General features: G+C 46.5%; 1 protein-coding gene across 1 annotated transcript in view; it reads left to right on the plus strand.

Moving 5' to 3' along the window:
• LOC119970397 (transient receptor potential cation channel subfamily M member 6-like) overlaps positions 1-25,215 on the plus strand; it is a 282,278-nt gene that overhangs the window by 127,406 nt on the left and 129,657 nt on the right. Inside the window, exons 14-19 of the mRNA XM_038804950.1 lie at positions 5,192-5,332; positions 8,589-8,738; positions 10,805-11,085; positions 18,901-19,129; positions 22,396-22,551; positions 23,233-23,367. Coding sequence (XP_038660878.1) covers positions 5,192-5,332; positions 8,589-8,738; positions 10,805-11,085; positions 18,901-19,129; positions 22,396-22,551; positions 23,233-23,367 — 1,092 coding nt within the window. The remainder of the gene's footprint in view (positions 1-5,191; positions 5,333-8,588; positions 8,739-10,804; positions 11,086-18,900; positions 19,130-22,395; positions 22,552-23,232; positions 23,368-25,215) is intronic.

Genomic DNA, 25,215 nt, shown 5'->3' on the forward strand with positions numbered 1-25,215 from the left:
GCACATCTTTGGACCGTGGGAGGAAACCGGAGCACCCGGAGGAAACCCACGCACACACGGAGAGGATGTGCAGACTCCGCACAGGCAGTGACCCAAGCCGGACTCGAAACTGGGACCCTGGAGCTGTGAAGCAATTGTGCTATCCACAATGCTACCGTGCTACCCATAGCAGGATGGACACCATATTTTCCAGACCCATATAATTCTCCGGTCCTTTGGGCTTGGAGAATGTGGGATTTACTACAAGTATTTCCCAGCATGGCACTGACAGGGTGGACCTCGCGTGGGCAAATGGGAATAACCCCTCAAGGGAGTTGCCCCCAACGTCCACCTGAGGGCTACCTTCCCCACCCGCAATGCAAGACCTGCCCAATCCCATCAGACCCCCCCCCCCCACTGCCCATGCAGAGACCCTCTAGATAAAGAGACTAAGTGAAGAGACCCCCGAGATAAAGAACTCCCCCCGCCAGAACCCCATAAAAGAGACTCCTGTCTGGAAGCTAGCGAGCAGTCCAGACAGAGGCAGTGAAAAGAATTACCATGTGACTCTCACCTGCGCAATACACCTGCTGGTCAGACAGTGGAAGTACCACGTGTCAATTCCTGGAAAGAAAAAACAGTGGCCTGTGTTTAAGTCCCTCCTATCCTTGAGAGGCAAGCCATTCATTCATTTCCTTTACCCATTAGATCTCGCAAGGCGTAACAAGCTGGTAAATCCCACGAGAGGCCTCTCCCGAGTCAGCCATGGGCATGGCAGATAGATTCCGCCTATAGTCTCCCAAACAGAGAATCCAGGTCATGGTCTCAAAATATCCCGATACAATTACAGCAAGACACTTTATGCTTTTACTCCAACCTCCTTGCAACAAACTCTAACACACCATTTGCTTTCCTAATATTTGCTGCACTTGCGTGTTAATTTTCTGTGATTCAGGTCTGTCAGATCTTTCTGGATAACAACATTTCCTAGTCTCTCAGCATTTAAAAATATCATACATTTTAATTTTCCTACTCAAAGTGGATAACATTACATTTCTCCACATTGTAATCCATCTCCACATTTTTGCCTACTCGCTTAACCTGTCAAAATTATTTTGCAGTCTGTGTGCCTGCTCATAGCTTACTTTTCCACCTAACTTTGTATTGTCAGCAAACACGGATACATTCCACCTGGTTCTATTATCTAAGTCATTGATATAGGGCGGCATTCTCCCCTACCCGGCGTGACGGAGGGTCCCGGAGTAGGGGAGTGGTGCCAAGCACTCAGGGGTCGGGCCTCCCCAAAGGTGGGGAATTCTCCCCACCTTTGGGGGCCAGCCCCGCGCTGGAGCGGTTGCGACCAGAAGACCGCGCAAAAAACCGGCGCCCCCGGCAGCGGGGCTGGCCGAAAGGCTTTCGCCGGTCCGCGCATGCACCGGCAGTGACGTCAGCGGCAACTGGCCGCTGACGTCACTGCCGGCGCATGCGCGATATGGGGTTCTCTTCCGCCTCTGCCATAGTGGAGGCCGTGGCGGCCGCGGAGGAATATAGTGCACCCAGGGCACTGGCCCGCAGTCTGAGCAGAGGGTCCCGATCGCGGGCCAGGCCACCGTGGGGGCACCCCCCGGGGTTCGATCGCCCCCCGCCCCCCCAGGACCCCGGGGGCCTGCTCGCGCCGCTGAGCCCGCCGTTCCAGAGGTGGTTTAAACCTCGGCGGCGGGAGAGGCCTCCCAGCGGCGGGACTTCGGCCCATCCGGGCCGGAGAAACACCGCAGGGGCCTCTCCGATCGGAGTGACGAGATTCCTGCCCCCGCCACTTCCCGGGTGGTGGAGAATCTCTGCCACGGCGGGGGCGGGATTTTAGGCGCCCCCAGGCGATTCTCCGACCCTGCTGGGGGGTCGGAGAATTTCGCCCATAGATTGTAAATAGCTGAGGCCCATTCATTAATCCATGTGGTACCCCATCAGTTATCTCCTGTAAACTTGAAAATATTTATTTCTACACTGTTTGCTGTCTTCTAACCAACCCTGAAATCTTAGATTTATGTCTCCAGCTAGTGTACTCTCACACTTTTGCATCCTATTTTCTCTCTATCGGCTTTTGGTGATCATTTGCTGAGTTTTAAAATGCTCACCCTCAGGATTACTACTATTTTGGGCTACATTATAAACCTCCTCCTGTAACCTAAAACTATCTACAGTTAGCTACAGTTGTGCAAGTACAGTGTATTAAATCTGGCTATCCGAAAACCAGAGATGTCTGCAAACTGAACATTTTTAGAAGCTGCCATGCATGAGTTTTAATTCTTACTAAATTAGTAACATAATTTACCAATTTGTTTGGCTAAGTGCTGCATCAGTGCAGTGGTACGCCGGATTAGTTATTGGATTGATGCAGGTAGGGCAGTGGATGTTGTCTATATGGACTTCAGTAAGGCCTTTGACAAGATCCCTCATGGCAGACTGGTACAAAAGGTGAAGTCACACGGGATCAGAGGTGAGCTGGCAAGGTGGATACAGAACTGGCTCGGTCATAGAAGGCAGAGAGTAGCAATGGAAGGATGCTTTTCTGATTGGAGGGCTGCGACTAGAGGTGTTCCGCAGGGATCAGTGCTGGGACCTTTGCTGTTTGGAGTATATATAAATGATTTGGAGAAAAATGTAACTGGTCTGATTAGTAAGTTTGCGGACAACACAAAGGTTGGTGGAATTGCGGATAGTGATGAGGACTGTCAGGGGATAGAGCAGGATTTAGATCGTTTGGAGGCTTAGGCGGCGAGATGGCAGATGGAGTTTAATTCGAACAAATGTGAGGTAATGCATTTTGGAAGATCTACTACAGGTAGGGAATATACAGTGAATGGTAGAACCCTGAAGAGTATCGACAGTCAGAGAGATCTTGATGTACACGTCCACAGGTCACAGAAAGGGGCAACACAGGTGTAGAAGGTAGTCAAGAAGGCATACGCATGCTTGCCTTCATTGGCCAGGTTATAAAAATTGGCAAGTCATGTTGCAGCTGTATAGAACCTTAGTTAGGTCACACTTGGAGTATAGTGTTCAATTCTGGTCACCACACTACCAGAAGGATGTGGAGGCTTTTGAGAGGGTGCAGAAGAGATTTACCACGATGTTGCCTGGTATGGAGGGCATTAGCTATGAGGAGCGGTTGAATAAACTCGGTTTGTTCTCACTGGAACAAAGAAGGTTGAGGGGTGACCTGATAGAGGTCTACAAAATTATGAGGGGCATAGACAGAGTGGATAGTCAGAGACTTTTTCCCAGGGTAGAGGGGTCAATTACTAGGGGGCATAGGTTTAAGGTGCGAGGGGCAAGGTTTAGAGGAGATGTGCGAGGCAAGTTTTTTACACCGAGGATAGTGGGTGCCTGGAACTTGCTGCCGGAGGAGGTGGTGGAAGCAGAGACGATAGTGACGTTTAAGGGGCATCTTGACAAATACATGAATAGGATGGGAATAGCGGAGTGTAGAAGATTTTAGTTTAGATGGGCAGCATGGTTGGCACAGGCTTGGAGGGCCGAATGGCCTGTTCTTGTGTTGTACTTTTCTTTGTTCTTTTCCTACGCTCCGCGTACACCCAGCTGACCTGGCTCGGTTTGATGGTGTTGATCTGAACCGGCCTTAACTGCCTGACCTTGAAAACTAGCAGGATCTGAAATCCGCGTGGACTCAGTCTCGAGTTTCCCAGTTTTGAAACAGTACCTGTACTACTTTTCCCTTGGAGTTTTTATTAGGATAACCTGACCAGACTCCAACTTTTGTTCGGATACCGGACGAGAATCCCAAACAATTTTTTAATTTGTATAATTGTGAGGAACGCATACTTGATTCCAGGAGTGATAACTGTGACCAATAGCTGTCTTTTATGTTGAAACAAACTTTAATTTAAACACAGAACTAACCACATTAATATCAAAGAAATAGCTTTACAATTAACAGTTAAACAGTTCTTAAATAAAAGGAAAAACTTTAACTTACTATCCACACCTGCCACTAATGCTAATTGAGCAACATAGGAATTAAGAGCAGAAGTCAGCACTTCAACTCTTCGAGGCTGCTCCGCCATTCAATTAAATCATATCTGATCTCTTCCTGGTCTCAAATCCACTGCCCCACCTGTTGCCCACATCCCTTTAACACATTTTTAAAATCAAAAATATATTTATCTCTTTCTTGAAACCATTTAATGACTCAGATTTCACAAGTTCACCATCCTCTGGGAGAGTATGAGAGGGAGCTGGCAAAGATTGTTTAAATAGATTAAAAAGGATGGCGATAAATGAACAGTGGGAAACATTTAAAGAAACAATTCAAAATGTTCAACAGAAATACATTCCATTAAAAAACAAAAACACAGTAAGAAAGATCCATTCTTGGCTTTTTAAGGAAGTTAATGATAGTATTAGATTTAAAGAAGAGGTTTATAATGTTGCAAAGAATGCTCATAATGGGAGTGTTGTATAAAACAGACACAGATGACCTAAAAGTTGATGAAAAGGGAAAAGTAGAATGTGGGAGGAAACTAGCTAGGAATGTATAAAACAGCTTTTAAAATATAAAAAAATTAGTAAACAAAGTAAACACTGGTCCCTTAAAGACAGTGACAGGAGACGTTATCACGGGGAACAAAGAATTGGCAGATGTTTTGTATCTTCATAATAGAAGACACAAATAACATACCAGAAATAAAGAGTAATGCAGGGATGGGTAAGAATGATGATCATAATATAACTAATGTTAGCAGAGAAAAAGTATTGAGCAACTTAAAGGGAATATAATCAACAAATCTATATGACCTGCTGCAGTAATCCAGTGTCAGGCCTCGGCTATTGGCTGGGGACTCCCAATTTAAGGAGTCTCCACGCATGGCCCTGATTTGCTTTAACAGAATTGGATTTTATGGGTGGGTGTAAGCTCTACCCCCAAGAGGTTGTACAGGAAACTTTACTCTGATGCCTGGGCTTGATGTATGTGGCTGTGATAGTGTTTGTGGATGTTTCATTCCACTGAATTTGCAGGTATGGTTGTACATTTTCTGCCCTGATATGCAATCTCCGCTTCAATAGTCATCTGTAAAGATTAAACTAAAATAAATCACATCAACATTGAATGACTGGATGGAGGAGAATTTTATAGCAGAAATGAAATCGTTCATAGTTTCCATAAAATTCTGATGCAAGCTTCTGTTTCTAGAGTAACCTTCCTCCTGGCTACAAGGTTACTTTGATTGACATTGGATTGGTGATGGAATACCTGGTAGGAGGTGCATACAGAAGCATCTATACACGGAAATCCTTCAGAATCCTGTATAACAGCCTCTACAGACAGCACAAGGTAAGGAGTGGGTCCGTTACTCTCGTGCCTCTTGGTGCCTCATTGTTATATTGATGAGATCAGATTGGATCATTGATTGCTATTAAGTTAATGTTACCGTAAACACTTCCTTTTGATAACTGGGTCTCTCAGTTCTGCAATAGGAAAAAGCAGAGTAAGCTGGTGTTATTAAGATAATTTCTGAACCCATAATTTATTGACAATTGAATTAACCATTTCCTCCCATTTTTTGAGGGTGGGAGATGTGATTGCTTGGTTGTAGATAATTCTCACATTTGCAATAAATGACAGTCTAAGTGTGTCGGCTTGTCCCAGCTTGAGTACCCTTGTGTTTGGCTCAAAAGGCTATGAAGATGAGCCACACAACCACATTTGAATTTATGAGCTCAGCTGACAGTCCAGTGCAGTTGTGAGAAATTAGCCCATTCATAGCAGTGACAGTGCTTCTGATGAGTTGTTAAACAGACTTGGCCTGCCGTTGGGCAACAGGAGGAATCGCAATGGCCCAGTGAATCGGGTGGAAGACAAAAATCGGGTTTCACACCAGGCGTCAAACCTGTTGCCAGTCTCCTGGCCCTGCCAGCCCCGACACAGTTCCTGCCGGCCCCAACGAGGTCCCTGCCCAGACCTAGTCATCTGCTTCCCGTATGCTTCAGCTCCTCTAGTCAGGAGTCTCACTGGCGTGAATTGGTGCAAGTCTTCTGAAAGGTGGACCTGGTGGCGTGTACTCCGAGGGAGAGAAAGGGGTTGAGTATCCTCTCTACATTTGCCTCTAGCTCTGAGGAGTGGGACCTGCCAGAGAGAATAGGCTCTGCCCCTCTCAGGTCTAGCACAAACCCTGATCCTTGTTTTTAAAAAAATCTGTGTGCCATTGAATGGCACGTCAACTTCGCTCCTGATGCCAGTGGGAATTGGCCCTGATTCTCTGCTGGAGATTAGTCGGAAAATGGGAGTTTAAATTAGAGCAGTTCCTATGATTTCCTGGCAAATATGTCTCCCTCAATCAGCACCAGAAAGAAAACCAAATGACCAGCCTCTCATCCATTGCCATTTGTGGGACATTGTTGGTACAGAATATTGCTGTGTTTCCCTACACAAGTCACTGTACTTCAAGGTTAACTCCTTCTCTGAAGCACGGTGAGACATATAAGGTGCTAAATAACTTCAAGTTTTATTATACCAGTCATATTTGAATATAATTGCTACAATATTCGATGGGAGTAGCATGGTAGAAATTAATTTACATTAATTGCACAATGGGAGAATGTATATGTTTTTAGTTCAGAAATGAATCTTGCAATTCTGATTCATTTGAAATTTGGATTCGATTATTGTGGGCAACACGGTGGCACAGTGGTTAGCAGTGCTGCCTCGGAGTTCTCGAGACCCAGGTTCAATTCCGGCCTTCGGTGACTGTGTGGTGTTTGCATGTTCTCTCTATGTCTGCGTGCGTGTCCTCTGGATGCTCTGGTTTCCTTCCACAGTCCAAAGATGTGTAGGTTAGGTGGATTGGCAATGCTAAATTGTCCCTTAATGTCCAATGGTTAGGTGGGGTTGTGGGGTTATGGGGATGGGATGGGGAAGTGGACCTAGGTAGAGTGCCCTTTCGGAGGATCGGTGCAGACTCGATGTTCCATTTGTCCGCATGGTGGGGTTTCCTGTATGGGCTGCTGCTGCACACCCTTCACCTCCTAGCCCTCATCGATGTCTGGACATGCTGTGGCATTCTATCCTGTAGTCCGGTGGGGGCAGTGGTCTTCAATGGTGACCTCTCTACATAGGGGCCCTTCCTTCTACCATTGGGAACCTGGCATAGAAAAAGATAGCTCATGGGCTCCCAGACATCTGTATTTTCTGTGGCCTTTTGGAAAGCCCATATTCCAGATGTAGGTAGATTCTCAGAGGTTTCATCCCCTTTTCACTATTTGAGGGAACTGCTCCTCAACCTTTGGTTGCGTTTCAGCCCACGGTCCTGATCGTTGGCCACCCGCTGCGGGATGGGGAGGGAGAGTGGAGGGACAATGGGGGAGAGGGTCTCCTTTCTAGCATGCTCCTGGGCCTGGCAAAGGTGGCCATTAACAAGTCCAGGCAGTGGGCGGTTGAATGGGTTGCTCATCCCTTTTCCACAGCTATGTATGCACCCAGGTGTCCCTTGAGAGGGAGCATGCAGTGTCCACTGGCATGCTTGAGGCCTTTCATGACCAGTGGCCAACACAGGGGCTAGAGTGTATCATCAGCCACCACAATGATATTGTTACTTAAATAAATATGTTTCCGTGAACATTTTGTCTTTTGTTACATTGCCCCTTTAAGGGACCATTTCACTGTTAAACAGTGACCTCCACCCCTCACTCCCGAGGAAGTCCCATCTCAGAGACTAGCTGGCCAATGGCTGGCAGCTCTCTAGTCCCTGCAGCACCAGAAGCTCCAGTTGACAGAAGAGGAACTGCATGCACTGCCCAGAGCCTGAGTCCTGGGTGCTCAGCACCAGTTAAATGTCCATGTCTCGGGATGGGAACAGAAAGTGAAGGAAAGGACAGAGGGAGTATCGGTAGAGAGGCCAGCGCAGGGGGATGGGAAGGAAGTCTGCGCAGGGGTCAGACTTCCCCCAGTCATGGTTCATTTTTGGGCTTCCCACCTGATGCTGAACTCCGCTCACCAGCCTGAAAATTGAGGCTGGTTGGGAAACAGCTCTTTAGTGGTCCATAATTGGCCACTCAATTGATGCAAGGGCATGCTGGCTGACTGATGCCTCGCCCATCCAAGCGTGATAATGCGGCGAGATTGGGCCTGGCGGGAACCAAGTGGGAAGGCCGTCCGAGAAATGTTATGGTCACGCAACCCCCCCCACCTACAAAGCTGTAGTGGGAGTCGGTAAAATTCTGCCCCATATGTTAGAAGTTGTAAAGTTCCCATCTAGGTGCTGTTTAACTGCACTTATCATCTTGTGCCATGTCAGGGTACTGCCCCACTATTCTTTAATATGTTTCTTCAATGTTAGTTAGAAATTATTTCTGTGACATACATTGATATATCCACATACATACACACACACACTCACACAGCCCATGCTTATACAATACTGCACACAGATCAGTGTTAGCAATTTACACATGGAGATAAAGCTTTAATATTTTCTTTTTGTAATTGTAAATAAATATGATAGACAAAACAATTTGATTCTGAAGGATATTGCCGATGTACTTGTAGACATATTACTTATACATATGGCTAAGAAAGAAATGTCTTTTCACAGCGAGTTAAACGTCATGGGGTCACCAGTTTCACTCAGAGCTGGAGCAACCATTCCTTGCACCAGAACAGAGAACCAGCTCCCAGTGTGGAGACTGATGAACAGAGGCTACATTCTCAATTCATTAGAACAGCTCAGCCATACAAACGCAAGGTACATTTTTCTTCTAAGTTTATTAAATATTAACATTAACTTTAAATTTACTTTGCAATATTACGTGAAGCATAGTGGTGATAGAGATATGAATCATTCTAAATTTTCCCCAATCCTTTAATATATAGTTTGGATTGTCAAATTCATTGCCTTACAATTGTCAAACTTATACAAAGCACATAATGGATAAATGGGAACAATGGGTCTGGGCCTGTCAATATGCTAAAATAAAATTCCATCTCATAATGACTTCAATAATAATTGGGAAAGGATTGTAACTGAAATCAAAACTATATTTTCAATGGGTGCGTTGATCTTTGTAAAACTGAATAAACTTTAAATGGCAGAATTGCTCATTATTAATTTGGGCTATTACAGTGAGTTTGGTACAACAGTTAATAAGTTTTGTGTGCTAAGTGCAATTTTAATCCAGGCTTCTCGATAAAGCAGCGTACATATATTATTGAATTCTGCTGCGAGGTGTTACTAATATTTTTATTAAATTAAGGAAAATAAACAAGTTAGAGACAAAAAAGGACAGAATGTCACAAATGCACCAATTGTTTCCGTTTTGATTTCTTGAACTCATGCATATTTGTGCCTCAGATTCATGTAATTTTGACATGGAAGTTTTGAATGGATCCTTAGTTGGATAATTGTATATCTGAGTACTTGGGAGAGAACTGGGGAAATGTAACTGACAAACACTGAAGGAAATTCCAAATATAAACCAGGCAAAAATTCAGGGGTTGTAAAGATCCAATCTACCGCCCACCACCCGACTGCCCCAACTACCATCCGACTGTCCCTGAACCGACCTGACTACCCTCTGACCACCCTGACTACTCTCCTTGTTCACCTACCCATCCATTCATTCACCAACTTACAAACCACATTCATTCATCAAAAGATCTAAACATTTGAAAATGTACCTGATTATGGCTGCTAGTGTCTTAAAAGGGGGTGTGTCCTCTCCTTCCCCAACTACATTTCCCCACTTGCAGGGTTTAGGTGGGAGACACTCCACTGCTTATTTCTGTGTCAGCCTAGACCGGAAGATCCCAGAAGAACATAGCATTGGGTTGGCAAAATCTCCGCAGGTAGTGGCAATGTGCCCAGCATTGCCGGTGACAAGAAGATCAAAGCCATAAAGTCTAAATTGAAATATTTAGCAGGTATAGTTCCCGCTACCTGAATGTTTTACAAACTCAATGAAGTATTCGTTTCTGTGTAAATTGTAACTCAATTTACTCTAAATATATCCACAATAGTTTAACATTTCTAGAGAGTTGACATACAATGCATATGCAATGATATATATTAGTACAGTGCATTCAAAATCCAAGGAAAAAACTTATTAAGTAAGTTCTTGTTTTGTTCTATGACTCATCAATTAAAAACCTAGGGCTGAATTTTGTCAGGGTGATGGAAGGCCTGAGATTGGATAACAGGGTCAGAGGAAACTTGCCTGGCTGCTCAGCCAGCAGCTAATGAGCTGTCGACGAGGCTCCCCTCCCTTTAAAGGATGGGAGCCTGTATCCATGTGCTACCAGCCAATTGGAGAGCCAGCAAATCTTCAGTCCCCGTATCACCACGGGGAGAGCTGGCCACAGCTGGGTTGCACCCAACTGAGAAAAACCTCTGTAGATGCCGCCGTTTGGAAAAACGTAAATGGGTTTGGCGTTCACTGGAGGAAGATGGGCAGCAACAAAGAGGAACGCGAGATAGTTACTGAGTGCAGGGGAGGGTATTGCTCTGCGGGAGACCATTGACACCGAGGAACACCTTTGTGGGCCACAAAAGTGTCCAATTAGGACTGCCCAATTCCTGAGCCCGCACCAGGGCCTACCAGGCAGTCTCCCCAGATCGCATGGGGCACACCCATCACTGGTAAAATATCAGCGATGGCAGGAAGACAACAGGCACTTTGCCTCCTCCTGCGTTCCCTTATTGTTCCCAGGCCTCTTCACCTCCTAGCCCATCCTAAGTGACTAGTAAAAGCTTCCCCTTGGCGTGCAATTAATTTTCTTGAGTCCATCTACTTAAAATGGTAATGTTTTTCACAGGAGAAATCGGTTTCGCTGTGTAAGTCAAAAAGGAAGCAAAAAGATGATTTCAGTTATACAGAGGAGCATGATTCTGCAGGTTTTATCTATCCTTACAATGACCTGTTGGTATGGGCTGTGTTGATGAAACGACAGAGGATGGCCATGTTTTTCTGGCAGCATGGAGAAGAAGCCATGGCAAAGGCTGTGGTAGCCTGCAAACTATACAGGGCAATGGCTCATGAGGCTAAGCAGAGCAACATGATGGATGACACTTCGGAGGAGCTAAAACAATACTCCAAGTAAGATTACTCACTATTCACTTTCTACTTTTCTCTTCAAGAAAATTAATATGTTAAAATAGCTAAGAATGAAGTTGAAAGTGATCTAGAAGCAAGTTGTATTATCCTGTGTGTTCCCTGAGAAATGTTTATCATAAGACCAAAGGACCACAAGAAATAGGAGGAGGAATAGGCCATTAATTCCATCGCGCCTACTCCACCATTCAGTAAGACCATGGCAGATCTGATTGTGCCTCACATGCCTGCCTCCATAACCCTTGACCCCTTTACAATCTGTTCAACTAACTGACTAACTAAAAAATTGTCTAACTCAGCCTTGAATATACTCAACAACCCAACCTCTACTGTGCTTCATGGAAGAGAACTTCAAAGCTTAACTTTAATAAGGACATGGGAGTCCGCACCAAATAAAAATAAGAACAAAGTTTTACTTACAAACGATAGATATATACACTTCCCAGTAGACCCCTACTGGTTTCCTGGTTTGTCGGTGCCTTACTGGCTGAATTTATATACACTGGGTAATTGAGATACCCTGCCCTTAGCGGGGGAGTTTGTACTCTACAAGGAGCACGGGGAAGACATGCATTCCCACCACGTAGGTCCCGTGCGGAATATTACACAAACAACTCTCTGAGAGAAAAAAAACCTTCTCACCTCTGTCAAAACTGGAGACCCTCTTAGCTTAAAATTGTGCCCCCAGTTCTAAATTCCCCCAGGAGAGGAAAGATCCTGTCAGTAGCTGTCATGTCAAGCCCCCTCAGAATCTTATCCACTTCAATACGGTCACCTCTCATTCTTCTAAATTCCAATGAGTATAGGCCCAACTTGTTCAACCTTTAATCACAGGTCAACCCCCTCATCCCAGCAATCAACCTAGTGAACTTTCTCTTAATTGCTTCCAATGCAAGTATACCCAACTATATGCAAATATAGCTGAGGAGACCAAAATTGTGCACAGCACTCTGTGCAGTTTTACAAATGCAATGTACAGCTGTAGCAAGACTTCCCTACTTGTATACTCCATCCTCCTTGCAATAAAGACTAACATTCCATTTGCCTTCTTAATTACTTGCTGTACGAGCATGTGATTCATGTACAAGGACATCTGGATCCCTGTGTACCACAACATTTTGCAATTTTTCACTACTTAAATAATGTTCTGATTTTCCAGTCTTCACACCAAGTTACACAACCTCACATTTTCCCCCATAATACTCCATCTTCCGAATTTTTGTCCACTCACTTAACCCCTCTATATCCCTTGCAGACTCTTTGGCCAGAATGTAATTTTGACGCCGTTGGACCATTCCAATCCGATTTATTGTGGTATTAATTCTGCGAAACCATTTTAATGCGCCACTTTAAAATTATTAGTACCTGTGTAAAAAACTTACTAGATAAAACAAATGAAGTGTAGTGTATAGTTGTTAATGGATATTAGCTTCTCTTTCTGAAAAAGGAAAGGCAACATGATTAAATGGTACACTTGTTTTACCAGCTCAAAAGAGGCTATTCCTCAAGTACATTAGCATATATCTCCTTTTGCTTTTTGATCAAAAGATAGTGAACATGGCAAAGTATTAATATTGATATTGATATTTATTGTCACATGTACCGAAGTGCAGTGAAAAGTATTTTTCTGCAGCCAAGGGAACGTACACAGTACGAACATGGTAGACAAAAGAATAATCGACAGAATACATTAACAAATGGTACATCGACAAACAGTGATTGGTTACAGGGGCCAAACAAGCAATACATGAGCAAGAGTAGCATAGGGCACCGTGAATAGTGGTCTTACAGGGAACAGATCAGTCGGAGGGAGTGATTGAGGAGTCTAGTAGCTGTGGAGAAGAAACTGAATGTGCGGGTCTTCAGACTTCTGTACCTTCTGCCTGATGGAAAGGTCTGGAAGAGGGCATTGCCTGGGTGGGAGGGGCCTCTGATAATGCTGTCTGCCTTCCTGAGGCAGCGGGAGTTGTAAGTAGAATCAATGTGAGGGTGGCAAGCTTGTGTGAAGCGTTGGGCTGAGTTCACCACACTCTGCAGTTTCTTGCGATCTTGGGCCGAGCAGTTGCAATACCAAGCTGTGATGCAGCCGAATAGGATGCTCTCTATGACACATCTGTGGATGTTTGTGAGAGTTTGACCTTCATATTAGCTACTGGAGAAAGTTTTAAGATATCAGAGAAAATCATGCACTTACCTGAATGGTGACTGAGTCCTTGTCATGTTCAGGACAGTTTTCCTGCCTCTGAGAGCTGCTGATCAATCAGACACTGGCCGTTCTCCAGTACTGGCAGAGTCACTGGGAGCGGTGGTCACTGCCGGGAATGCAGGAGGCCCAGGCTGCAGGATCAGTTGTGGAAGCCTAACGGATGGGGGGGCAGGAAGGGGGGTTCAAGGACAGATGAGTACTTCAGCAAAGGGCAGTTCAAGTTCATTCCTCCAGCAAGCTTCTCCATTGGACATGGGCTTCCCAAATAAGAAGGATGACCCCTTCCAGGCCATGGGCATACCTGAAAGCAATTGGGAAGGCAAATTATATGTTGGTCTTCATTGCAAGAGGATTTGAGTTCAGAAGTAGAGATGTCTTACTGCAGTTATACAGGGCTTTGGTGAGATCACAATTGGAATATAGCATGCAGGTTTGGTCCCCCTAACTAAGCAACCATTCATAGAATCCCTAGAGTGCAGAAGGAGGCCATTCACAGTAACTTCATTGCAGTGTAATGTAAGCATGATAAAGATTATTATTATTATCACTCAGTCCCTTGAGTCTGCACTGACCCTCTGAAAGAGGACCCTACCTAGGCCCACCACCATGCCCTGCACCCGTAACCCCAGTTATCCCACACATCCTTGGACACAAAGGGGCAATTGCATAGCATAACCAATTCACCTAATCTGCACATCGTTGGACTGCGAGAGGAAACTGGAGAACCCAGAGGAAACTCACAAACAGACACAAAGAGAACGTGCAAATTTCATCCAGACAGTCACCCAAGGTCGGCATTGAGCTTGGGGTCCCTGGCACCGTGAGACAGCAGTGCTAACCACAGTGCCATCATGCCTGCCCTCTATTTGCCATAGAAGGGGTGCAACAGAGGTTTACTCAGCTGATACCGGGGTTGGCGGACCTATCCTATGAGGAGACATTAGTTTGACTGCATCTGTATTCACTGGAGTTTCGAAGGGTGACAGGACTATTGGGCCAGGATTCTCCGTTCTGGAGTCTAAATGCTCCTGCCAGGGGAGAATCAGGACTGATCTCCGCTGGCACGAGGAGTGGCGCCCAGGTGTGAGTATCACACCTGAGCCATGCATATTTATGCATGGCGGAGAGCTCGCTGAATTCCCTCAGGATCCTGGTATTAGATCACCATTTTGAGCGGGCGGCCCAATCAACCAGTCTGGCAGAAGGCCCCCTCCCGGAATTCAAATCCTAACCCCTCCCTGCTGACTTGGAGAGGCATTCTCTTCCCCCACCAAAGAAATAATGGGTCACTACCCCCCACACCAAGCTTGCATGAGTGTGACCCAACTTCCCCCCATCCATTGGCTCTTCCATTAGACACCCCCTTCAGCCGCCTCCTTCCATCCCCGCCCCTTGGCATTGTCAGTGGCGCATCGTCCCTCGGTTCAATGGCATCTGCACCCTGGCAGTGAAACCCATGCCTGGCATGGTGGATTTCAAGGGGGAATGGGGGTCAAGGGGGCCAGGCCACAGGTCATGTGTCCCTCTGCCAGGTTGTAGAATGGTAAGGTCCCTTGAGGCTCCTGGGGTTGCATGGGTGTCTGGTCTGCCCGTTCCAGCCCTGGGAAAGCTGAAGATCACCCGTGCTTGGTGACCTCAAGCAGCCCTCTATTCAACAGCATCCTCCTGGACTGAGGTTTTTAATTCTGACGTGGCCTCCTCAGCCTGAATTGCTTGACCTGACAGCTGGTGAGCAGTCCAGGAAGTTCATTGAAGAATTGATGCAGGGACACTTTCCCATTCCTAACATCTGTTCCCTCAGACAAAAACCTTTAAAACATCAGCTATTACAAGTGTCAGAGGCTTCCTCGAAAGCCAACACTTGAAAAGCTTCAAATCAGCTGACAGCCTTTGAAATGCTAAGCACCGGTTATCTTTACAGAGCAATAGCTTTCACTCGCCAGTGATTGACAACTTCATGGCTCAGACACAGCTGTTAGAGGGTTTGTATTTTAGCTTTCCTTTCATGCTTGAATGCATGTTAGGTACTCTGCTCGGATGCCAACAGCTCCTCATCACCACAAAGGAACAAAGTGGTTTTACTTCTTTCTTTCTCACAGCAGAAAGCATTTAGCTGATTTCAAGGCAGAAATCATGTCCCTTAAAATTTTTAATATCAAAATATATGTAGGAATTATGCCCAACAACATGTAAACTCACATTATAAGCCTCTCCTAAACCTCATCGCCCTGTACCCTCTCACCCCCAAATACCATGGGCGGAATTCTCCGACCACCCGCAGGGTCGGGGAATCGCCCGGGGCTGGCGTAAATCCCGCCCCCGCCATGGCCGGAATTCTCCGCCACCTGGGAGTAGGCGGGAGCAGGAATCGGGACCCGCCGATCGGCTTCCCCCCCCCCCGCGCCGATCGGCGTGCCCCCCGCGGCGATTCTCCATTCTGCGATGGGCTGAAATCCTGCCGCTGTCAGGCCTCTCCCGCCGACGTGGTTTAAACCACCTCTGTGCCGGCAGGATTGGCGACCCGAGCGGCCCCCGGGGTCCTGGGAGTGGCGCGGGGCGATTGGACCGCGGGGGGTGCCCCCATGGTGGCCTGGCCCGCGATTGGGACCCACTGATCTGCAGGCGGGCCTGTGTCATGGGGGCACTCTTTTCTTCCGCCGCCGCCACGGCTTCCACCATGGCGGAGGCGGAAGAGGCCCCCTCCACCACGCATGCGCCGGTGGTGACATCAGCGACCGCTGACGCTCCGGCGCATGAGTGGACTCACGCCGATCGGCGAAGGCCTTTCGGCCAGCCCCGATGCCGGGCGGCAGGCGCCAAAGGCCGTTGGCGCCAGTTTTGGTGCCAGTCGGCGGAGCAGGAGCCACTCTGCCGCGGGCCTAGCCCCTAAAGGTGCGGAGAATTGGGAACCTTTGGGGAGGCCCGACGCCGGAGTGGTTGCCGCCATTCCGCTACGCAGGGACCCCCCGCCCCGCCGGGTAGGGAATTTCGCCCCATGTATTTGTTGAACATCTTTTGGTAAATCACTTGAAAAACAGTGTCAAGGAAGGGTTTACTGGCAATCTCTCATTTTGTTGTTTGAGACAACTCACCTATACACAAATTATATTCACAGTGATATATTTTTTAAAAAGCATTTTCATTCACCAGTCTTTTAAAACATTTTCACAATACAAAAACAACCACAAACAAACGAGAAAAACCCAACCCTCCCCTCAGCAGTCAACGGAAACCAACTCCTGAAAGTGCATGATGTAAAAACCTCAACAATTGTAGAACCCCTACTTTGCTCACCGCAGCTCAAACCTCACCTTTTCCAGGTTCAAAAACTCCAGCAGGTTCCCCCGCCATGCTGAGGCACAGGATGGAGAAACTGGCCCAAACCCCAACAAGACCCGCCCACGAGCGATCAGTGAAGCAAAGGTTAAGACACCTGCCCCCACACCTGGCAGCAGCTCGGACCTGTCGGATACCCTGATATGGCTTTTAGGGGACCGGGTTCCACATCAACATGTAAGACCCTGAGATTGTACTGAACACTGTCCCCCAAAACCTTTACAGCTTTGGGCAGGACCAAAACATGTGAACATGGTTCGTGGGGCCTCCCCCACATCGCTCACAGACATCATCCACCCCCTTGAACAGCCGGCTCATCCTTAATTTTTTGAGATGCGCCCTGTACGCTACCTTCAGCTGCATCCGCCCCAACCTCGCACACAAAGTTGAATCATTCACCCTCGGCAGCACCTCACATCACAGTCCTTCTTCCAGCACCCCCCTCCCCACCCAGGCCCTCCTCCCACTTCACCTTAATCCCCTCCATGGACACCCTATCCCCCTCTAGAATCCTCCTGTAGATCGCCGAAATGACTCCCATCTTGAACCGCCCCCTCGCTGGCAGCACCGCCTCCAGCATTGGGGAGGATGGCGCCATCAGGAAGGTCGGGAAAACCTTCCTCACAAAGTCCCGTACCTGTACATACCTAAACCCTTCCACCCGTGCCAACCCATACTTCTCTCCCAGCATCTCCAAACTCGCAAACCGCCACCCATGGAAGAAATCCTTCATTTCCTTAATCCCTCTCTCGTCCCATCCCCAAAACCTGGCATCCATTCTCCCCGTCTCAAACACATGATTCGGCATCCCCCCTGACCTGGCCCCCAATTTAATGTGCTGTCTAAACTGCCTCCAAATCTTCAACGTGCCTCCACCATCGGACTTACCAAATACTTTCCTGGGGCCATTGGGAGCGGCGCCGTTGCCAGCACCTGCAGGTCCGACCCCCTACAAGAGCCCATCTTCATCTTTACCCACAGAGGCCCCCCTCCTTCCACAGCACCGCACTTTCTCTGCATTCGCCGCCCAATTGTAATACAGCAAGTTTTAGAGGCCTAGCCCTCCCCACCCCGCACCCCACCCTTGCTGCCTGCTGTCCCCTTTGCAGTCCTCATCCTGGCCACCAGCCCCTCGCAAATGAACACGGAGATCAGTTTCTCCACCCCCAGACGGAGGCAAAAAGATCAGCAGACAGTGGAACAAAAACAGGAATCAGCAAAACAGTTATTTTAATTGCCTGCACCCGGTCTGCCAACAACAGAGGGAGATTGTCCCATCTCAGGAAATCGGGCTTCACCCTCCCCACCAAATTATTGAAATTAATCTACTGAACCCCTGCCCAGTCCTGGGTCACTTGAACCCCCAAATGCCTAAAGTGAGTTGCAGCCAATCGGAATGACAGCTCCCCACCTCTGCTCCAACTATTGGCGGGGAGACCATAAAATACTCGCTTTTCCCTAAATTCAGTTTATATCTCAAAACGTCCCAAATCTTTGGAGCAGCTCCATTATACTCCACATCTACGTGCACATAGGGACACTCTATGTTCCTCTCCTTCCTCAACCCTGAGCTCCTCTGCATAATGGCTAAGACCTCTACTGCCAATGCAAACTGAAGAGGGGACATGGGACATCCCTGCTTCGTATCCTGGTGCAGTGCGAAATACGCTGAATTCATGCTGTTAATGCACACACTCGCCATCGACTTCTTCTACTGCAACCGCACTCACACCACCGATGTTGGCCCAATCCCAATCTCTCCAGTACCGCCATAAAATAACTCCACTCTACCCGATCAAACGCCTTCCCCGTGTCCAGCACCACCATCATCTCCGTCACCCTTCACTCCAACGGAGAAAGGACCACATTTAACAGCCTCCTCGCGTTCAAAAACAACTGTCTTCTCTTCACAAATCCCATCTGGTCCTCCCCAATTGCCTTTGGGAGACACCCTTCCAACCTTAATGCCAACCTTTGCCAGTATCTTGGCATCTACGACCCACACTCCATCGGTTCCTTGTCCTTCTTTAACAACAATGAGATGAAAGCCTGCCCCATCGTTTGCAGCAAGATCCCTACCCATTGCATCCTCAAACATTCCCACCATCTTCATAGCGATATTGTGAAAACTGAATAGAAAACTTTATTTTTAATGGCTCCAAAAGAGCTAGTGCTGCTTTTTATTGACATAAAGGTTTTATTATTGCAACACAATTATCTGTATTCTTCTCTCATGCATGATTGTCTTTACATCCTAGGGAATTTGGACAGCTTGCTGTGGATCTTTTAGACCATGCATTCAAACAGAATGAGAGAATGGCTATGAAACTGTTGACATACGAGCTGAAGAATTGGAGCAACTACACATGTTTGAAACTGGCAGTGTCATCTGGTCTTCGGTCCTTTGTTTGCCACACATGCACTCAGATGTTCCTAACTGACATCTGGATGGGACGTCTGAACATGAGGAAGAACTCATGGTTTAAGGTAAAGGGAGACCAGTGGGAACAAGGAAAATATTTTCATCCCAGATAGCTCTTTCATCCACAGCCTGTTTCAGGACACAATCTTGTAAGTCCCCTGTTTTCACCTTGTTCGAATTTGATGATTCTGATACAGCCTCAAACAATCCCCATTACATTGGATGGATCTCGCATGTTGGTTGACATTATTTTTAAAATGTGTTTAAGTTAGTCTCGCTATAATATCTGCAGTATTTTTTCTATTGTAAGCATTAAGCGGTCAGACTGTTGTTTCCAGGATAATGCACCCAACCTTATTCCGGGAAAAAACTTTAGTTAGATTCCAATCTTTTGCTACAACTGTGTATTTAATGAACTGTGAAAATGTCACCAGCAGCTTCCTATGCAGTATTTCTGTTCTTATTTTCTTAAGTGCCATTGGATGTGTTCTATATGGTTCATTTGGTTTATAAATATTTAAGTGTGACAGCTTTTAATGACCATTTTGTGATAAATCTTTAGTAATTTGCGAACCTTGGTTTCTCAACTGTGGCTCCAACTAACAAAGGGTCGATGTTCCCAATCCCGATGCTGAAAACAGCAATAAACAACTGGAATTCTGTCTAATTATTTCCCTTACTCTTGCTCTATTGCTGAGGTGCCCATTTGTTCCTTTAAACATTGCCTATGGCGAGTCATGGAATTGTGTCCCTGAAAAATCAGCCGCTGAAGTGGGAGAAAGGTTAACAAAAACGCCTGGGGTGTATAGTAAATTCCTTAGGTGGTCAGTAGGTGACTGACAATTGTGCGAGACAACTTTTATACAGCTCAGACTACAAATCCAATTACTCGGAGATAAAATCAAAAAGAAGAAAATCAAATAAAGCGTACAGATGAAATGATTGACTTAGCAAATGTACTTTAAAAAAAAGAGTAACTTGAAGTTTTTATAGACCCTGGGGTCAATAATGTTAGCATATATAATACAAAGTTTTTACGTCAAATTATGTATTGACAGTGTGCTCTACTGACTAGTTCAACTACTAGCGAGGCTGAAACTCAGTTTTTTTTAAAACAAGGAACCTAATATCGAGTCACAGTTAATAGTCTTCATTACAGGGCAGCACAGTGGTGCAGTAGGTTAGCCCTGCTGCCTCAGGGTGCCGAGGTCACAGGTTCGATTCTGGCTCTGGGTCACTGTCCGTGTGGAGTTTGCACATTCTCCCTGTGTTTGCGCGGGTTTCGCCTCCTCAACCCAAAGATGTCAAGGCTAGGTAGATTGGCCAGGCTAAATTGCCCCTTAACTAGAAAAAATTAATTGAGCACTCTAAACATTTTTTTTAAAGGTCCTCATTGCTTTGAGGTCTGGGGCGGGATTCTCCGACCCCCCCCGCCGGACCGGAGAATCGCCGGGGCACGGTGTGAATCCCGCCCCGCCGGCTACCGAATTCTCTGGCACCGGGGTTTTGGCGGGGCGGGACTCACCGGTCGGGGGGTGTGGATGGGAGTGGGGGAGGGGGCAGCACCATTGGGAGTGTAGGGAATTGCCAAACACAATAAACACCTTTCTGCACAACCAGTATGATGCCTCTGTCACCTTCTTCTGCAAAGTGGCCAACCCCCGAACCCTTGGACCATCCCTCGAGGCATCCCACCCTCCGGGCGTGGGCAGGTCCCTGGAGTTGTGTCTCATCCCCAGGGTGTTCGGATGTTGGCTGTTGTGTGTGTGGTGTTGCCTCCCGCAGTGTTCAAGCACTGTGTCCAGGCATCAAGCTGTGATCAGGATGCTAGACAATGACTCCCACATGCTACATGGCCCAGCCATCCATGGGAATTCACTTTGGTTGTGTTAAGTGCTCACTTCAGCATTCAGCCACACGGCCGGAGGCCTTGGCAGTCGGTGAAGGTAATGGGTGGTCGGTGTGGCAGACAGACAGGAACTAGGGTTGTCCCAGAAACAGGTGCACTTGATCCAGAGGTTGGCATGGTGGTCCAACAAGTGGTTGCGCTCTGGTTGCCCCCCTAGCATGCCCCCCACTCTCCCATGGCGGCCCAAGCCTGCGGAGGGTCCCCCACCCCCAGCCGAGGGTCCCCATCTCCACTGAGCGCTGGGGTGCCAAGTCCAGCACCCTGGGCTCATTGCCTGTGAGTAAAGATGGCTACTCACCTCCTCGGCTGCCCACAGGAGCCCTTCTGCCAGGTTCACGTTTTTAAAAAGGAGTACTAATCGGCGCCAGCGTGAACACTTGCTGGGGAGGCCGCTGAATGACGCGAGGCCGTTTGATATGGGATGGATCTCATTAATTGTATGGAAATGGGGTTAAATGGTGATAATTGGTACCTCACTGCGCCTGCTGGAGTGGGCCAGTTGCATCACAAACTGTTTGACACTTGGCACGGTTCTCGTTTGTTGCCTCTCCCGCTATTCACCAGACTCATTTCGCTTGAGCGACAGCGTAACGAGACCGGAGAATCGTACCGAAGTATCGTTTCAGGCATGTAAATTGGTGCGACTCGCATAGGAAAAGATCTTCCCACACTTCTTTCGAGGGGGGCGTAATTTGTAATGGCAGTGAGAGGGATGGAGCCTAAACACGCTGGCAAGCATGGTTTCACAGAGACTGTGGCACCATTTTCAAAGGACGGCTCAATCTCAAAGTGACAGTGAAGGCCAACAACCCCCTCTCCACCCCATTATCTCTGGCATTGGGGCTTCTGTGCCCCCTCGCCACCACCCTTGTTTGCATCTACCCTCCTATCCCCTACCCAAGGATCGCTGTCATTGGGTCCCACCCAGTGAGTTTCCATTCAGCCCCCACCCACTTCTTGCCAGCAAAGATCTGCCCACCCTTGTCGGCAGCATCAGGCGGTATCGTTGCCAGTATCAATCCCCCCCAGATGAGCGACAGCTCTCAATGGGGTTTTTAAAATCTATGGAACATAACAATTTTTATAAACTATATACAAATGTGATGTCTTTAAAATAAATAAGTGACATGGCATCGTGGTGATGGTTGACATTGGGACCGAGTCTTAAAGTGGAAGAATTCTGCCCAATGTTTAAAATCGATCGTCCCAATTCCGCATTTCTGTTTTAGTTACATTGATTTGGTTTCTCTATATGTAATGTTGATTATGTGGCTAGTTTCACAGAAGATTAGAATATTATGGATTGGACAGTTAAAAAGCAAACATTTATATGTGATTATTGAAACTATCAGTTTTATGGTTAAACAGTGCAGGTGTTATGTTGCAGTTTTCTATTTCTAATGTGACTTTGTTTGTCATTAGGTCATTTTGAGCATTCTTCTGCCTCCCAGCATTCTGATGCTGGAGTTTAAGAGTAAGGCTGAAATGTCTCACATCCCTCAATCTCAGGAGTGCCATCAGTTTGCTCGCCAGTACAGCACACACAACTCCAGTGCTGCCAAGGATGATCAATATTCTGTAGGTATAATGGGTTATCTTAAAACACCTTGGCATGGAATTTCAGATAGTTTGTGCTGACTTTTTCCCCAAATGTGCCATACCAACACAAATTATCAGGAACTTCAAGCACAATTTGACTTTTCACAATGCTTTGCACTGATGTAAGAATAAATCGCACCAGAAGCCACCCCAGTCTACAAAATTGACATGCGCCATATTGAATTACCCACTGTTTGTGAATTTCTCCTAATTATGCCCGTGAATTTACACAGAACATGACTACAATGAACCAATGTAGCTAATAAATAGTTCTGCATTGATGTTTAAAGCCGTTTTCAGTCAGTTAAAATTAGGTTTAATAAGAGAGCAGACTACATACATTGATTCAAAACGCTTATTTTTTTGATGAACCCATTTTTAATTGCATCAAATGGAACCAGATCAAGTTACCATTCTTAAGTATGTCAAGGAATACTTTAATGCAAGATTTTTTTTTAAAGTTGCAAAGTACTGCCCATTAATTCACGAGGTATCCAGGATTTGACTCCAAATTGATTGTATGCCACTTGGAAGATCAGCTATTTATTTTCTCAACATTTTATTTTCACTTTGGACTGTTCTCCACATTCTTATATTTTTAATATCTATTCATTAGTGTGCAAGTCTTTTCAGCTGTCCTTTCTATTTCTTGAACAAAAGATGGAGTTTGACACAGAAAAAGGCCCGGAAAAACCTGCCGATGAGATCATTGGCGCAAAGCAGAGAGGATTGCCTTGGACCAGAAAGGCTTATGAATTCTACAGTGCCCCGATTGTGAAGTTCTGGTTCCATACGGTTTGTCGTACCTCACAAATAATTGCAATTAGAATATTCTGCTGTGCTAATTGATGTGATAGGCTGAGCTTTCATCACTGGGGAATGGTGAATATCTGTAGTGCTACTTGATTTCAGCTACCAATAGTCTTTAAGATTACTGTAATAACTTGCATGGGACATATCCAGCTGGTGATGATCGTTTCACTGTGCTCATTGGTGCTGCAAGCTCCCCTGCTAAGGGCGGGGTAGCTGATTAGCACTGATATAAAAGTTCAGCTAGTGTGGGGCTGGCCAGAAAGAAAGGTGTATTGGGCCTTGTGTAGGTAATGTATTTTTAAAATAAATTTAGAGTACCCAATTATTTTTTAACCAATTAAGGGGCAATTAAGCATGGCTAATTCGCCTAACTTGAATATCTTTGGGTTGTGGGGGTAAACCCACGCAGACATGGGGAGAATGTGCAAATTCCAAATGGACAGTGACCCAGGGCCAGGATTTGAACCCGGGTCTTCAGCACCGTAGTCCCAGTGCTAACCATTGTGCCACATGCCGCCCTCGTGGAGGTAATGTTGATTGTTGAATAGAAATACTTCAAAGAAACTCGCTGGACTCCCCTCCCTTTACTAAAGTTACCATAACTGATCCTGAGAAGAGTTGATCAATAATGTTGCAAAGTTCTTGAACTAACGAAACAGAGAATTTTCTGAATGTGTAATGTTTAGTGTAGCAGATGAAATTTTATCTCTTGAATTTCTGCACTTTAATAAACCCATTATTTCTTACACAGCACTTGATCTCTAGTTTACCTGATATCATATTGAATGTAAGCATTGACTGTAAACCAGGTGCAAAGTCTAGATATTCACAGGAGTTCGATTACCATTTGTGGGGCAAAGCTAGATTGTCGTATGGGACTATTGACTAGAGAATTTTCTCTCTTCTCATAATATCAGTGTAAATGGTCCTCAAATCTTTGGTTTGCAAAAAGTGAAAATTGGACCTTTTGGAACATATAATAATAATCTTTATTGTCGCAAATAGGCTTACATTAACACTGTAATGAAGTTACCGTGAAGAGCCCTATATTGGGCTCATGGTAACCAATAGCCCAGGATACCTTGAGCTAATTATCTCTCTGTCTGTACAAAGGCCTACACAAAAAAATGTTTGGCAGAAACTTTCATTTGCTCAGAAACACACGATGGATAAATTAATTGTTGCTAAATTCACCATCCAATCTCTTTTATCTGAAGTTGGTAGGAAAAGAACAACTTGCAATTCTCTCTCTGCCCCAAAACAAATGAAAGTCTTGGCAAAATTTTTTTAAGATATTGTTTAACATTCCACTGCAACACGGTATGGGCAGCACAATAGCATAATGGGCAGCATGGTAGCATAGTGGTTATCACTGTGGCTTCACAGCGCCAGGGTCCCAGGTTCGATTTCCTGCTGGGTCACTGTCTGTGTGGAGTCTGCATGTTCTCCCCGTGACTGCGTGGGATTCCTCCGGGTGCTCCTGTTTCTCCCACAGTCCAAAGACGTGCAGGTTAAGTGGATTGGCCATGCTAAATTGCCCTAAGTGTCCAAAAAGGTTCAGAGGGGTTATTGGGTTACAGGGATAGGGTGGAAGTGAAGGGGCTTAAGTGGGTCGGTGCAGACGGATGGGCCGAATGGCCTCTGACTGCACTGTGGGCGGGATTCTCCGACCCCCCACCGGGTCAGAGAATCGCCAGGGGGTGGCGTGAATCCCACCCGCGGATTGTTGGGCCACAATCGCGGGCCAGGCCACCATGAGGGCACCTCCCAGGACCAGACCCCCACGCTCCGTCGAGGACTCTGCAGGCCGCCCGTGGAGCCAGGCCCCGC

Source organism: Scyliorhinus canicula, chromosome 8, assembly GCF_902713615.1.
Source record: "Scyliorhinus canicula chromosome 8, sScyCan1.1, whole genome shotgun sequence".
Classification (NCBI taxonomy): Eukaryota; Metazoa; Chordata; class Chondrichthyes; order Carcharhiniformes; family Scyliorhinidae; genus Scyliorhinus; species Scyliorhinus canicula.